A 16,827-nucleotide genomic window follows, 5' to 3' on the forward strand; every position below is an offset into this window, starting at 1 on the left:
ATGCACACAATCAGCCTATTCCAGGAAGCCACTCCTCTGCTTCCATGAAATATAATCAATTGTGAAGATTAGATATTACAACATACAGGGCTGTCATGATAAGGAATAGACCAGATTAGACACAGAGCTGGCATATTTGAAACCACTTATGCAACACAGTTTGTCATCATCCGAAATAGATCTATCCAAGTACTTGACCCTTCTGATTAGGTTCTTAGTTCAAATATGCAAAATGATTGTACATGTCTGATAGCTACCCAGGCAATTTGCACATCAATATTTTAAATTCATATTACTGATATGTGTGTGTGTTGGGGGGACACAGTGTGATATAGGGGCAGAGGGTTATATTGGGACACAGGGATGATAACAGGACACAGTGTGATATAGGGGCAGAGGGATATTTTTGGGCATGGATGATATCAGGACACAGTGTGATATAGGGGTAGAGGGTTATATTGGGGGAACACAAGGATGATAACGGGACACAGTGTGATATAGGGGCAGAGGGTTATATTGGGACACAGGGATGATATCAGGGCACTGTGTGATATAGGGGCAGAGGGATATTTTTTAGCACAGGGATGATATCAGGGCACAGTGTGATATAGGGGCAGAGTGTTATATTAGGGGACACGGGGATAATAACGGGACACAGTGTGATATAGGGGCAGAGGGATATTTTTGAGCACAGGGATGATATCAGGGCACAGTGTGATATAGGGGCAGAGTGTTATATTAGGGGACACGGGGATGATAACGGGACACAGTGTGATATAGGGGCAGAGGGTTATATTGGAACACAAGGATGATATCGGGGCACAGTGTGATATAGGGGTACAGGGTTATATTGGGTTACACAAGGATGATAACAGGACACAGTGTGATATAGGGCAGAGGGTTATATTGGAACACAAGGATGATATCGGGACACAGTGTGATATAAGGGTAGAGGGTTATATTGGGGAACACAGGGATGATAACGGGACACAGTGCGATATAGGGGTAGAGGGTTATATTGGGACACAAGGATGATATCAGGACACAGTGTGATATAGGGGTAGAGGGTTATATTAGGGGATAAGGATGATGTCGGGCCACAGTGTGATATAGGGGCAGAGGGTTATATTGGGACACAAGGAAGGTGCATAGAGACTAAGGTTAAATACATGGCTGTCTGTCAGTTGGTGTCAGCAGCTTTCCATACTCCATACAGGCAGTGAAAACTGGCCACACACCTCCCACCCTAACTCCACTCACTCCCCACCCTCATCATCAGTCACCTAATCAATCCTCTGATAGTTACAAGCACCAGAGGTAGAAAGCATCATCACAGACTGGTATGATAACATCATAAACAGTAAGAGCTGGTGTATCATTCAAATATTGTTTCCTCTCTATACCAACAATACTCGCTTTAACACTAGCCTACATAAGTCAGCAACTCGCTTCCTAGTACATGTACCAGCCTGTCAAGTCACATGACAGCTATTTATAGACACCATGTCACACTCTCACTGTCAATCGGATCGGGAGAGGACTTTGAAGGGGGCTGATGGTTCTCTTGATGCAGGTAAAGAGCTTCTCATCTCTTGTTACAGGTGAGAGTCTGCCCCCATTTCACCTGTTCCCACCTGTATTCACCTGTAGTCAGACTTTGTCAGGAGGTTACTTCAGATAGGTGTTGGCCGTAGATTATTGTCCAACTTGTCAAGTGATTAACTTCTGGAGTTGTTATGTTGACTTGGTTCCTTGTAATGGAGAATACATGGAGCAGTGGTGGGCAGGTGGTGTGGTATGCTATCTCTAATGGAGCACAGCATTATAATAGAATAAAGGCCATGTCATTGATTATCTTACTGTTACTTGTAGGGCGTACATATACTGGGTATGTCTGGTGGGTATACCTAATGGATACATATAGTGGGTCCATCTAGGGTGATGCATCTGGTAAATATATCTAGTGGGTACATATAGAGGGTATGTCTAGTAGGTACATCTGCTGGATATGATTTATCTAGTAAGTAAATCAAGGTGGGAATATCTAGGGGGTACATCTAGGGGGCTGCTTCTGATCGGTACATCTGGTGGATATATCGTGTGTGTGTGTCTGTGTGTGTGTGAGAGAGAGAGAGAGAGAGAGTCATGAGGTACATCGATCTACTGGGCTACATCCTGTGGATATCTACTGGAGTACATCTGGCAGATGTACTTTGTTACATGCTATTTAGTGGGGTATGCCTGGTGGTTTATACCTAGTTCGGTACGTCTGGGGGATATAATTAGTGGGGTATGTCTGGTGGGTATGTCTAGTAATGTACCACTAGTGGGGTACATCTTGAGGGCATATTTAATGGGATATGTCTGGTGGGTATATCTAGTGGGGTATATCTGGTGGGTATATTTAGTGGGGTACATCTGCTGGATATATCTAATGGGGTACATCAATTGGATGTATTTAGTCAGGTATGTGTGGTTGGTATATCTAGTAGGGTGCATCTGTGGGATGTATTTAGTGGGGTACACCTGGTGGGTATGTCTAGAAGGATACAACAAGTAAAATTATGGTGGTGGATGTATCTAATGGGGTACATCTGGTGGGCATATTTAGTGGGGTACATCTAGTGGCTATATTTTTTCGGGTATATGTGGTGGATGTATTTATCTTAAAACATGGTATACATACACCTCCATATCCACTCAAGGTATACAACTGTGTAGTATAAGAGCTTTATGCTTTACAAAGTTGTGAAATTATATACAAGACATTATGTATGCATTCTTAAGGGTCATTGTTGTCTGAGATGTGGTATTGATTGTTGAACAGCCGCCATGGATTACAAAGAAACTATCGATGTGGCTGCAGGTGCCCAGAAGTGATTTTATTCCACTTAACTCAGTTTGACACACAAGGAATTCATGGGTGATTCCGAGTCCAGTTCACACCTGTCGCCCAGCTGTGACTGGGAGTTAGTTAGTTCACAGAGTAATGGCTGACATGAAGCAGGTTCACTAACTGCTGACTCAGCAAACTTAATTTCCTTCCTTCCTTACTGTTCGACCATTGTCGGCTGTTTCTCCAGTCCCATTCCCACAGAACATACAGGAATGAGGCAGATCTACCTCTACAACAGGGCTAGAACCAGCCTCTGGCTTACTGTACCACCATTGTCCACTGTTTCTCCAGTCCCCAGTCCCCATTCCCCATTTCCACAGAACATATTTGGATGAGGCGGAGACACCACTACAACAGGACTAGAACCAGCCTCTAGCTTACTCTACCACCATTGTCCACTTTTTCTCCAGTCCCCATTCCCACAGAACATTTTGGGATGAGGCCGAGCTGCCACTGCAATAGGACTAGACCCAGCCAGTAGCTTACTGTCCACCATTGTCAGTTGTCTCTCTAGTCTTAATTTCAGAATATAGAATGTTATACAGAAAGGGAGCTGTTTAACTTGTGCTCAGATATCCTGCTAAGGGCCGCATATAATGCCAACCTGACCGGGTGGAACTTGCCAACACATACTAGAACAAAATATACTGGGATGAGGTGGATCTAAACTACAACAGGACTGGAATCATCAATACCCTTAGCTCAACTGAGCCAATCTTTGGTTGTCATTTTGAGGTTGATTTTAACAACATGTACACCAAGGTTGGTTACAGTATGTAACTGCTTGTTGATGCTTATCATTAAAGGACAGTAGCTGGCGTTTTGTAATATTTTTGTCATGTGTGTTCCCACCTGGTGTCTGTGGGCCTGCGTTAACAGTAAACACTGTCCATCAAGAAACCCTGTTTTAATTTTCTTAATGGGTGCAATATATCTATCTATCTATCTATCTATCTATCTATATCTATCTATCTATCTATATATATATATATATATATATATATATATATATATATATTGCATATGCTGCTGACGGGTTACATTATCTCGGGTTGCGTTCAAGTATCTGTATATCAGTTGGCAGTGTGTCAAACAGCAGTCATGACTAGACTGATGCATATGTTAGCAACCATTAAGTGGGTGTGCTATATGGTGGTTATATAATGTGTTACTATACTGGTTATAAAATGGGTGGCAGGTCTCTGCATGGAGCTAATGTCTGATATAATGGTTTTAACACATGTTACTCTTGTGTGATTAGGTGGATATAATTTCCTGGATGGGTTTGCAGTGGTTACAACATTTTCAAGTGTGTTATACAGTAGCTATTACACATGTTGGATGTGTTTGCAGTGGTTATAACATTGCACGTGTGCTTGTAACACATGTTGGGTGTGCCTAGTGATTATACCATAAAGTGCGTGTAACACAAGTTGGATGTGTTTGTAGTGGTTATATCATGTTGCAGGTGTGTTATACAGTAGCTGTAACACATTTTAGATGTCATTGTAGTGGTTATAGCATTTTCTGAGTGTGTTATACAGTAGCTGTAACACATGTTTGATGTGTTTGTAGTAGTTGTAACATCATGCATGTCTGTTACAAGTGGTTATAAGACAAGTTGGGTGTGTTTGTAGGGGTTGTAACATGCTACAAGTGTATCATACAGTAGTTGTTGGATGTGTTTGTAGTAGTTATATTATTTTGCAAGTGTGTTATACAGTAACTATAGCACATGTTTCATGTGTTTGTAGTGATTATAACATGTTGAAAACTTGTCATACACTGTTAGCTCATTTTGGATTTTTTTTTTCAATTATTTTACGTACAGTATATAAACATTTAAAAACCTTCCTATGAATTTTGTGACCTGCAGTTCAATGTCATAAAAGGTGAGAGATCTGTACTGTAGATGTGTTGTAACACGTTACGTCTGTGGGTGTACAGATCTCGGCCACAGTGTTTGGCAGTGACTCCATGTAGCTGGGGTGTTAGCGTGACTATGTTGAAGTATGTGGGACATTGCACAGGGAGCTGTTTCAACTTGTGTTCAGATTTCCGAGTCAGCACTACTAAGGACCATATATAACTACCACCTGACTGGGTAGGGCTTGCCAACACATACTCGTCACATTCTTTAACCAGGAAGGGTACGTGTTGGCCATCTGCCAGGACAAGAAAACACCCCTCTTTATCAGTGTGGAATAGGCTGTTGTCAGGGTAGGACAAGTCCATGATGTCAGATAAGGGAGGGTGCAAATGCTTGCTGAAGCATGAAGATGTCTATATTGACATTACATACTGTTGTTTGCTTTGAGGTGTTGGACTGTGCTGATTTTCTTCCTGTTGCATTGGGTAATATTTGTGCTCCTGTTACATTGTACAGTATCTTTTATAGTGAATTAAAACTCTATGATGTTGTTATCACCAGTTATACACTTTCCTACTTCCCAAAAAACTCATAATGATATCTGATGACTATCAGGGACATAGGAGACAAATCAGAGGGGCAGGATAAGGGACTTAGGCAAATCGGGGTGGGGGTGTGGAGAGGGTTGGTAATAGAGATGAGAGCCTGGTGACTGGGGCAAATCAGAGGTGGGAGATGGGAGAGCGGGGCAAATCAGAGGGAGGTGATAGGAGACCAGGACATATCAGAGGGGTGAATGATGGGAGATTAGGAGGGAGGGGCAGATTAGTTGAGGCTTGAAGGGTTCAGGTGTGGTCTGCAATCGAGGGGAGGGTAAGACTTAGTGCACAGTTGACTGCTTATTTGTCATCCACTTCAATAAAAGTGATAGTAGTTAAACTAGGACATGATATGACTTTAATCAAAGGGCAGAGGCTGGTAGTGTCTCACACAATCCATGTTCATAGGCCACAGCATGGTTTAATCTATATCCACATAGCACATGTGCTAGGTATCAGGTGTTGCAATATTCATTCCCAAAATGTTTGATCTGCATGACGTTTGACGTATTGACATGTTTGACATACTGAGAGCATATCTCCGTAGCATGCCAGGTTGATACAGGTTTTATCTGCCAAATGGCCCCGCCCAGATTGTGGTGTCACTGCACAATACAAACAGACAGACAGGTGGGACTCTCGGTAGCATTCATAGTACTTTCTATACAAATAAACCTCTAACAATACGCCATGACTCAGTAGATATGGACTTTGGTTTTTAAGTCACATGACTGGTGTTACCACCTACCAGTGTCGTATATCCAAACCTAGTGGTGGTATACAGATATCTCACCCTGGCAGATTAATTGAGTTGTGAGTGTGGGCGAGGTAGGTAGTCTGGCTTCTGATCGGGATCACAGTATGTGTTCTGCCCAGCACAAGTTCACTGAACATCGACCATTTCAGTTTATGTGTTTTTCTGCTTTTGTAAATCTTATATGTTTTCTGTATGTTTGTAAATGACTTCATGTCACTTTGCCTGTAAATTTGTTTTTGTATGAGCTGATTACGTTATGCTGGTATGTTTGTTTTGATGTTTCTGCTGTATTCACTCACTCACTCTCTCACTGTAACATCATGAATTGCTGTATGACATGTTCCGATTGTTCAACGTCTGTTTTGCCCGAACAAGAACTATGTGTTTGAGGTTGGCGTAGGTGGGTGTATGCTACCACAGGGACGGTGGGGTAGCCTAGTGGATATGACGTTCGCTGGTCATTCCAAAGGCCTTGTTGCATTTCTCAACATTGGTACAATGTGTGAAACCCATTTCTGGTGTTCCCCGTTGTGATATTGCTGGAATATTGCTAAAAGCGGCACAAAACGCTATTCAGTCAGTATGCTACCACAAGGTGGGGAAAGCATGTGTGTAGTAGTGGTGTGGGTGGGTGTATGTGTATGCGGTGTAAAGGAGTGGGCGTGGCACATGTTCTGACTTGTCTGCTGTAGTGACTCTTCACATGTTGACTCGTGTGATTACTTCACACTTGATCATCTCACAGACTCATGTCAGCCAATGTACCATGTGTCATTGTACCATCTAGTGTACCATCTGGTAGTGTACCATGTATCAGGGTACTGTCTAGCAGGAGTAGAATCATTGAATGTTGCACCATCTTGTGTCGATGTCATGAAAATTATGCTGTTTTCACCACAAAATTCCCCAATTGAATATCAAACTAGTGATTTATCTCTACTTTGCAAAATGAAGTATGTTGCTATGGTTACTTGGTAAACTAAAGGTCTGTAGAAAGTGTGTTGCTATGACAACCAGTGTAGGAAAATGTTGTGACTGAGCACATATGATAAATAAAGAATGACACAGGAGTGTGTTTTGATATCAATATTATCAATATAACCTAATAAACATTAATTCTAGGAAAAGGAAATTTATCCTTTATTGACTGATAAGGCAAATATCAATTGAGAGTGTTTATCATACACACTCAAAAGTCCAACATTTCGAGGCTATAATCAGATAATCAGTGATAACCAGGGTCACATGTGTATTAAATGAAGCTGACCAGCTTCAGTAGCAGAGACATTAGTGATGTCCGCTCGATCTAATATCATGATAACCAGTGATGTTTTGTTAACTCATGATGTCATGTTAACCCTTGATTCCATGTTAAACCATGATGTCCTGTTAACCCAAGGTTGATGTCACAATGCCAGTTTAGCAATTTTATTATAGTGATAATGCCAAGGATGGTTAATTTAGGGCGATAACGAACAAATAATAGTATTGTAAGTAACATACTTCATGAATTGTTCAAAGGGAGGTAAGTCTGTGTGTGTTAACTTTCCCTCTCTTCACCTGCATGTGTGTGCTCTGTTTTTGGTGTGTACATATCGCTAATACATGCGAGCACAAGCACAAGGGTTAAACAAATTTGCTTAAAGAATAAATCTGTTTTCAAAATTGGAGTATACACTATCAGGGATTTTTGGTAAGTGAAATGATGGCTACGATAACTCCCCAGCAAACCCTTGTGCTTGAAACAGGTGATGTTGTTTAACTCTTGTTGTAGATAATGTCATGATTCCATACTTTCTGTCTCTAACATCTGCACGTACTTGGTTCATTACCAAGGACCAGACATCTTGGTTCAGGTTTTTGATGATTCTGAATTGAAATATAACATATTTCTTGAGGAATACGACACTAAAAGATAAAAGTTCTATGGTGGAGAACCATGTACTTTATTCAGAGACTGATGTTGTCACTTGCTGAACCAGATGTATTTGGTACCAAAATTAATTTTTCAGAATCATAGAATGTCCTACCCCAAATTATGTGTGTAGAGCAGAAGTGTTTAGAGACAGAAAGTCTGCATCTGTGAAGTAGCTCATTATATTGTCAGCGGTGTTCTTCAGGCCTTCAAGTCAAAAGTCTGAATGTTCCGACCTCGTGAATAAATTGCAGCTTGACCTCTGTACCAGATATGCATTCTACATTTAACATTGCTAACTTGTAAATGCATCATCTGGTATCTGATGCAAGTGTGCATTGCCATCACCATGGTTACCATTAACTGCTCGACTCAGCCTTCATCTTAATTCAGCAAATAACATGGAAGGACTAATTCATGCCAACATATCGCCATGGTTACCTGTTAATGTTTGGAAATCAAGATGACTGAAGATGACTTCCTGTAGTTCACCTGCATGTTGACTGACAACGCTAACCTTTGACCTGTGTCTACATGTGCATGTTGTTGTTACCTTGGTTTCTGAGTCAATAAATGATGTCTGAAGCATGTGGTCTCCTCATTCTTTGTGTATCTCTCACTGTAACCCTAGAAACCACCTGTATTTCTCTGTCCCCCTTTCTTTTGGGGTTGCATGTTCTGTATCATGAGTAACCGTAGCAACCACTTGTAACCATTAACATGTTGTATCCTGATGATATAAGCCTGATTGTAAAAGCCACACTTATAAGTCACACTTACAAAAGCAGCCTATCTGTGACCGCCTCCTTGTAACATGAGGCGTGATCTTTTGTCAAACTATAACTAGGATGTTGTCATAGCAACCATTAAACTACGAATCCCTGTGAACCTGTCAGTAATCTGTGAGCTAATACCTCAATTCATACAGTATTTTCTTTGTTACCATAGCAACCATGGCCACAACAAATTGGTGTAATTCAGATTGTAACCTGTAATGTAACCGTTACAGTACATTTTGTTATATGATCCTAATGAGACATCATATCTTCAGGTTTAAGGCATGAAATAGTGTAGTCCAGTGAAATCCTGTTATATATTGAGGTAGCATTTCAAGGATGCACAACTCATCATTGTAGAGTGAATCTCGGGACAATATACATGATACGTGTGACCTGACTGTATTGAGGCATTTCACATTATCTTACTGTGTAAGATATATATAACTAGGAGTCAAACGGTATACCACAGTATTAGTAGAACTGCAGTATTTTGCCTTTGGGATATATATCACTATAGCAATACAGGATATATTGTCACCGTAATAATCAATATAGGATGTATATCGCCTTAGCAATACAGTGTTTAAATCACCCTAGCAATACAGGGTACATGTCACCATAGCAATACAGGATATATATCACCATAGCAATACAGGATGTATATCACCATAGTGATACAGGGAGTTATTATATCACCATAGAGATACAGGATATATATCACCATAGTGATGCAGGATATATGAGGGGTGTCCCGAAAGTGGTCACCCTCGCTATATTCTCAATGTCCAATGTTAGAAAAGCTTCAAATGTCTTTTTAAGGAATCATTAACAAAGACATATGCAGAATTTCACATTTGTGGTTTATGTGTTTAACAAGATATTTGTCATCACAACACATTTGGGGTGATATTTCTTTAAACATTACAGAAAGTGAAAAACAGTCAGTCATTTGGTACCTCTTGGTGATGGCATGCACTCAGATAATGTGCTATGAATTATGTTCAGTATGGTATGGATGACTTTAGGTCATAATCACCATTCAAACATTTGGATTGTTTCATTTATATTTTGACAAGGGCTGGTTTTAAAGGACACACCCATTTCGATCTTTCAAAAACATTTTTCCCAGACATTCAAGTAGGCAATGTTGACAATATATTCAGAGCTGACTCTTTTGTGACCATTCAGTATTTCGTTTGAACTCTTGGCATCCTGCATGTATAAGTGAAAACATTAGAATAAGTTATGTCCTTTTCATTATGTCATCTGAAAATGGGGGTGGATTGTGTCTCCAAAAACGTCATGGGGGAGTCACGTTAACAAGTGATTGTAGTTTCAAATGGCATTTTTATGTACTTCAATATCTACATTTAAGTCTAGAAGACTTTTGCTTATTTCAGACAGTCACAATGTTTCGTACATGTTTTGTTTCCTCAAGTCAGTGATGTATTTATTGTCAATTTTGCTTTTGGTGGGGAGGGGGAGAGTACCAAGATAAAAAGTCAAACAAAACGGGGATCGTGAGTCTGTCTGGAACATGGCAAAAACAATTTGGTAAGTTTGACTGATAATATGTAGGAAAAATAAAACATAAAAAGAGTTGCATTTTCATAATTGTCCAGGTGAGGCCGACCGCTTTTGTCACCATAGCAATATTGGATGTATATCACCATATCGATACAAGATATATATCACCACAGCGATACAGGATATTTGTCATGGCAATACAGGATATATATCACCACAGGAGTACAGGGTATATGTCACCATAGCAATACAGGATGTATATCAACATAGTGATACAAAATATAGGAATGCAGGATGTTTATCACCATTGTGATACAGATTATATCACCATAGCGATACAAGATGTATATCTCCATAGCCAAACAGGATGTATATTATGCATGTACAAGGTTTGTTTCTCTGCATTGGTTTGTTGAACACTTCGTATTGCCTGAGATGTGTTATAGTCTGACCAGAACTTGGTACAGCAGACAGAGCTGTGGTGTGCTTTGCCACTCTGTTGATCATCTGGGTCTTAGGAAATCCTGAATGTAGTTAAGTTGGATATCTTCACACCTAGCTACAAACTAGCTGATAGGGAGGGGCACCAACACCCACCCTTTGCTTAAAACCAGCACCACCACCACTACCATCATCATCATCATCATCATCATCATCATCATCATCATCATCAACATCACCATTGATGTCAGCTGTCATCATTGTCTTGTGTTGTAGCAACTTGCAGGTCACGCTTCCTCTAGGGCTTGTTTGTGAGTGTCTGGGTGTCAGTGAGTGTCTGGGTGTCTCCTCTAGGCTGTGTGGTATGACTTGAGTCTGTGAAGGTCTATTTGTGTGTAAGAATTTACGTGTTATTGTCTGGGTATGTGTATGCATGTACTCTGTGTGACTGTGTGGGTATGTTTTTGTCTGTGTGAGTGTCTGCCTGAAGTATGGTCTGTGCGATTGTCTGGATATAACTGTGTGTCTAACTGAGTGTCCGGACACATTTATGCATGTGAATGTGTCACGGTAACGCTCTGTCTGGTGTCTGTCTGGTTGTGAATTCATGCTTCAGTTGTTACTCAGTGTGCTGGCCCCTCACCTCACATGTCACTTCTTCATCTCTCCATTGTCACACCATCTAACCACCCCCCCCAACCCCCACCACCACCATTTCACCATCACCATCACACCGCCTTACCCCCACCACCTCACCATCTCACCATCACACCATCTGACGACCACCACCACACTACCCTATTCCCCCACTTTATTGTCAAGCCACCCACCCCACCACCTCACCATCACACCATCACAGCTCCACACCGTCACATCACCCCAAAGCCACCCACCACACCACATTACCACCTGACCTCTACCACCTCACCGTCACACCATGACACCTCCCTACTCTCACATCACGCCACTGCCACCCACCACCAGCTGTACAGCACCTCAGTCAACCAGTGTGCAGCAGCCTCAGACAATGCTAACAGGTATTTGCTGCAACCTACATCTCTTGGTGCTACAGACAGTACGCTAGAGACCGCACTCTACAGACAGTCTGCTTAATAAGTGGCTGTATGCTACAGACAGTTCATGACAGTTAGTATGCTACAGACAGCACAATATGGTTAGTAAGCTAGTTTGCTAAAGGCAGTATACTATAGTTAGCATGCTACAGACTGTACAATACAATTATTATGTTACAGTACACTGTATGTAGTATACTACAGTTAGTTTCCTACAGGTAGTATGTTACCAACTATACATAACAGTATTCTACAGACAGTATGCTCAGTATGGCAGTGTATATAACAGTTTTCTACAGATAGTATGCTGTAGTTAGTATGTTACCAACAGAATGCTTCAACAAAACTGAAAAAGAGTTTATGCTACAAGCAGTTTGCTACAGTTGCTGTGCTACAGACCATATACTAATGTTGGTATGCTGCAGACAGTAGGCAGGTTGTGGGGTCTCTAAACGGTTAAGCATTCTTTTGTCAGACCCGAGTTTGACTCCCCACAAGTCAGCCCGTCTCTGGTGCAATATTACTGCAATATGGCTAAAAGTGGTGTAAAACCAAACTCACTAGTACACCATAATTATGCTTCAGACAGTATGCTAAATAAGATTTTACACTTCAGTTAGTACACTGTAGATTGTGTCCTACAGTATGCTAAAAAACATGTGCTGCAGTTAGTATACTACAGACAGTATGCCAGTGACAGTTCACTGCTGTAGGCTAGAGACAGTATGCCAGTGACAGTTCACTGCTGTAGGCTAGAGACAGTATGCCAGTGACAGTTCACTGCTGTAGGCTACAGACAGTATGCTTGACAGTTTGCTACAGTAGGCTAGAGACAGTATGTTATTGACAGTATGCTAGTGACAGTTCACTGCCGTATGCTACAGACAGTATACTAGTGAAAGTTCACTGCTGTAGGCTACAGACAGTATGCTATTGACAGTTCACTGCTGTAGGCTACAGACAGTATGCTAGTGACAGTTTACTACTGTAGGCTAGAGACAGTATGCTAGTGACAGTTTACTGCTGTAGGCTACAGACAGTATGCCAGTGACAGTTCACTGCTGTAGGCTACAGACAGTATGCCAGTGACGTTTCACTGCTGTAGGCTAGAGACAATATGCCAGTGACAGTTCACTGCTGTAGGCTAGAGACAGTATGCCAGTGACAGTTCACTGCTGTAGGCTAGAGACAGTATGCCAGTGACAGTTCACTGCTGTAGACTAGAGACAGTATGCCAGTGACAGATCACTGCTGTAGGCTAGAGACAGTATGCTAGTGACAGTTTGCTACCATAGGCTAGAGACAGTATGCTGCTGACTGTATGCTAGTAGCAGATTGCTTCAGTAGACTGCAGACATTATGCTACTGTCAGGAGCACTATGAGAAATCTGTCCAGTACAGAAGAAACTTTTGGTTCAGCATTTGTAAACATTTCTAACAACTGACGAGTCATTCCAAATTTATAGTGAATGCCTGTCAGCAGTGTTTCAAATCATGTTTGTAATCATCGCATCATCACATTTGATGTTGGTGCGATTTCCTGGCAGTGTGGTTAGCTGGTTGTCATGGCAACGTACAACCACTATCGACACTTCCGCGTGAACGCACACAAATTTCGGCCCCATTTTTCATCTCATTTTCTGTTTTCATAAATTCACAATTATTTCCAATTTCACCATCAATGTTTGGTTGCGTTCAGCTGTGGCTTGGGTGTTGAGTGGAGACACTAACTCTCTTACTAACTCTGGCACAGTGCTAGATGACACTGACTAACTCTCCCTCCCTAACATGGGTACAGGGCTAGATGACACTGACTAAACTTTCTCTCACTAACTGGGGTACAAGGCTTGATGACACTGACTAACTTGCGTACACACTAACTAGCTCTCTCTAATTCGCATACCGCGATAGATGACGCTGACTAACGCCCACTCACCACTGGGGTACAGGGCTAGATGACACTGACTAACACAGGTATATGGCTGAGCAACTATACCATATATCAGGGTGGGTACTGGATGTCATATATCAGGTTGGGTATTGGATGTCATATATCAGGTTGGGTATTGGATGTCATATATCAGGATGGGTATTGGATTTTATATATCAGGGTGGATATGAGGCCTCCGGTGTGGCATTATCATGTAGTCACCAAGTTGATTGTTGGACTGAAAGTGCTTACTCTGCAGAATATAGCTTCCACTGTGTGAACCCTAAAGTCTTCCACAGTGACCACCTAACTCTGTACTTGGAGGCTGATCTTGAGTCTGTGTCACGCATGTAAATGTCATCGCGGGCCTGTAGTCATCGGCGTGATTACATACATGCAGTACTTTGACGAAATGATGACTGAATACGTTGATGACTGGAGACAAATGAATACGTTGGTGAAGACAAAGGCATAGTTTAGTTGTTCAAACTTCTTTAGTTGGTTTCACAAGACATGACAAACAAGTATACATGAATGAGGTGAGCGGACTTTCAGCTCAACCCCAGGGCCTTTCCTGCGAGCGGCATAATCCTGCTCGCAGTCGTCCATACAATGACAGTCGGAATGCCGGACCCCACACTCACATCTCACGTCTCACACCCAGTATAGATGTGAGCTTACATATATAGGTTTTAACAACAATAGACAGGCAAAGATTCAACAATGGACAGAGAGAAACTAATAGCACTTCCTTCTACAGCTGATGTGATGACAGACACAGCCAAGGGGGATGACCAATAAAGGCCATAAATGTCATATACAGTAATTAATGGAAGTGGCAAAGAGGAACAAGGTAGCTGACAAAACAATGTACTCTGCGGTAGTGATAAAGATCAAGATTGCAGATTGAATAATAATAAGTAAATATCATATAGCCCGGCTACATAGTTTTTGGTCTGTAGAAATATTTGGACATGACTGTCCTGAAGTAGACACTATAACATAAACATGAAACAGTGCAGTTCAAACTCTCAAGCTTGAATTCCAAATCATATCTTCATACTAAACACATTTGTCATTGTGTATATACATGCTTGCAGGACTAATCTTTCACCAAGTTATAGCTACCATGGTTAAAACACTGTAGTTTTTTAACTAGGAGGGTATCAGAGTATGATTTGCATGGTTATATCTTGAGATTTGAGGGTAGAACAAAAATCCTGACAAAATGTCACAGGACAAAGTGTCTGCAAACTGAATCCAGATTTTGTCCAAAGAAATTTTGTCCAATGGAATTTTGTCTGGTTGAGGTTTTGCAAGTAACCCTTGCCATTTGCGTGTAGCAACGCGTCACATCAGAAGGTCTGTCTTAAGTTGATTTTAAGAGGAGTTACTGATTTGTTCTTGAGACCCTTGGGGTGGGGGGCAATGTGGTGTGTGAAAGGTCAGCAATTTGTAGACATGTACTTGGGGAGGTGGGGGGCAGTCATAAATAATGAATAGTACCTTAGTACAAACTAGTAAACACAATGTACATAGAGCTGGGTTGTTGGTGAAGCCTGGTTTAGTGCAGCTGTCAGATCTAAGGACTTGCAAAGACTTGTGAGGTCAGACTTGTGAAGACAGGCTTGCCAGGTCAGACTTGTGAAGACAAGCTTGTAAGGTTAAACTTAAGCTTGTGAGAACTGACCCAGATCAAAGTTTGTCAGTGATCGATTGATTTACTGCCTGTAGACATGATTCTACCCATATAGGGAACAGTGGTGAGTGGAAGCATGTAGACCACCACAGACAAAAGTGTTGCTTTGTTTATGGTAGTGATGATTGTTACGTTGAATATTGCAGTGCTAACTTACTGATACGTTGAGTATTGCAGGGTTGACTGACTATTAAGTTGAATATTGCAGGACTGATCGGCTGTTACAGTGTATATTGCAGGGTTGACTGACTGTTATATTGCATATTGCAGTGCTAACTTACTTATATGTTGTATGTTGCAGGGTTGACTGACTGTTACATTGTATATTGCAGGACTAACTGAGTAACTGTTACGTAGTATATTGCAGGGCTGACTGACTTTGACATCGTATACTGCAGGGTTGACTGACTTTAATGTTTTATTTTGCAGGGCGGCATACATCTCCTATGGTGGACTGCTGATGAGACTCAAAGGTGACCCCAACAATCTGCACGGTTTTGAAGTTGATTCTCATGTGTATCTCATGATGAAGAAGCTGGCTTTCTGAGGTTGTCAAGGCAACAGGATGTCAGTTTTCGTGCACTCTGCATCTATTGTATAACTGATGTGTGAATGCATATGTCAGACTCTGGTTGCCATGTCGTGAAGCAAGGTCATAGTGGAACTGCAGGAAAGTCACAGAGGTCACTCAAGGCACAAATCTTTTCATAAGGCTGAATTACCCAGCATGCAAAGTGAAGTTATTAAATCCCCTTCTCTAAATTGAGATGTTTGGTAAGTCATTGGATAGTACATCCCTGAAGAATTATAGAATTGTAGCCTTAATGTAAAAACATCTTTTCACTGAGAACTGTGTTTTGACCCATTGATGTCCCAATGAAATAGTCAGTATGGAAGACCCATCAGTCTCTTTTTCACTATCATGGGCAGAATCAGTGTGGAAGGTATGCACCCCACCATTTTGACCTGAAATTTTGTTAAATGATCATTGAAACTCAGGTAGAATTGAGGTGTGCACACACACACATATTTCTTGAAAAGCTCTATACCCCCGTGAGTATTTACAGATTATTAAATATTTTCTCAGGAAAGCCAAATATTTCAGTCAAAATCAAATATCCAGGTTCAAGCCACATGGCAACAGCAGGAGGTTCGTGCCTGTTCCAGACCCTTGTCATGTTGTGCAATAGTTAGATGCTTTCATTGTACATAGTCTCATCACAATAAACATGTCATCATGAAGCCCAGTATGTTCTGTATTTCTGTTACTTTTTGGAATGCCCTGCATCCTCATAATTTGCCATAGCCACTGGTCTTTGCCTTAAGTAGTTAGCCAAGTGT

General features: G+C 41.3%; 1 protein-coding gene across 1 annotated transcript in view; it reads left to right on the plus strand.

The window, feature by feature from the left end:
- Window positions 1-16,728, plus strand: part of LOC137292420 (DNA-directed RNA polymerases I, II, and III subunit RPABC3-like) — a 35,879-nt gene extending 19,151 nt beyond the window's left edge. The window contains exon 4 of the mRNA XM_067823830.1: window positions 15,916-16,728. Within this exon, the coding sequence (XP_067679931.1) occupies window positions 15,916-16,033 (118 nt within the window). The 3' untranslated portion in view covers window positions 16,034-16,728. The remainder of the gene's footprint in view (window positions 1-15,915) is intronic.
- Window positions 16,729-16,827: the final 99 nt, after the last annotated feature.

Source organism: Haliotis asinina, chromosome 1 (assembly GCF_037392515.1).
Source record: "Haliotis asinina isolate JCU_RB_2024 chromosome 1, JCU_Hal_asi_v2, whole genome shotgun sequence".
In the NCBI taxonomy this organism is placed as follows: Eukaryota; Metazoa; Mollusca; class Gastropoda; order Lepetellida; family Haliotidae; genus Haliotis; species Haliotis asinina.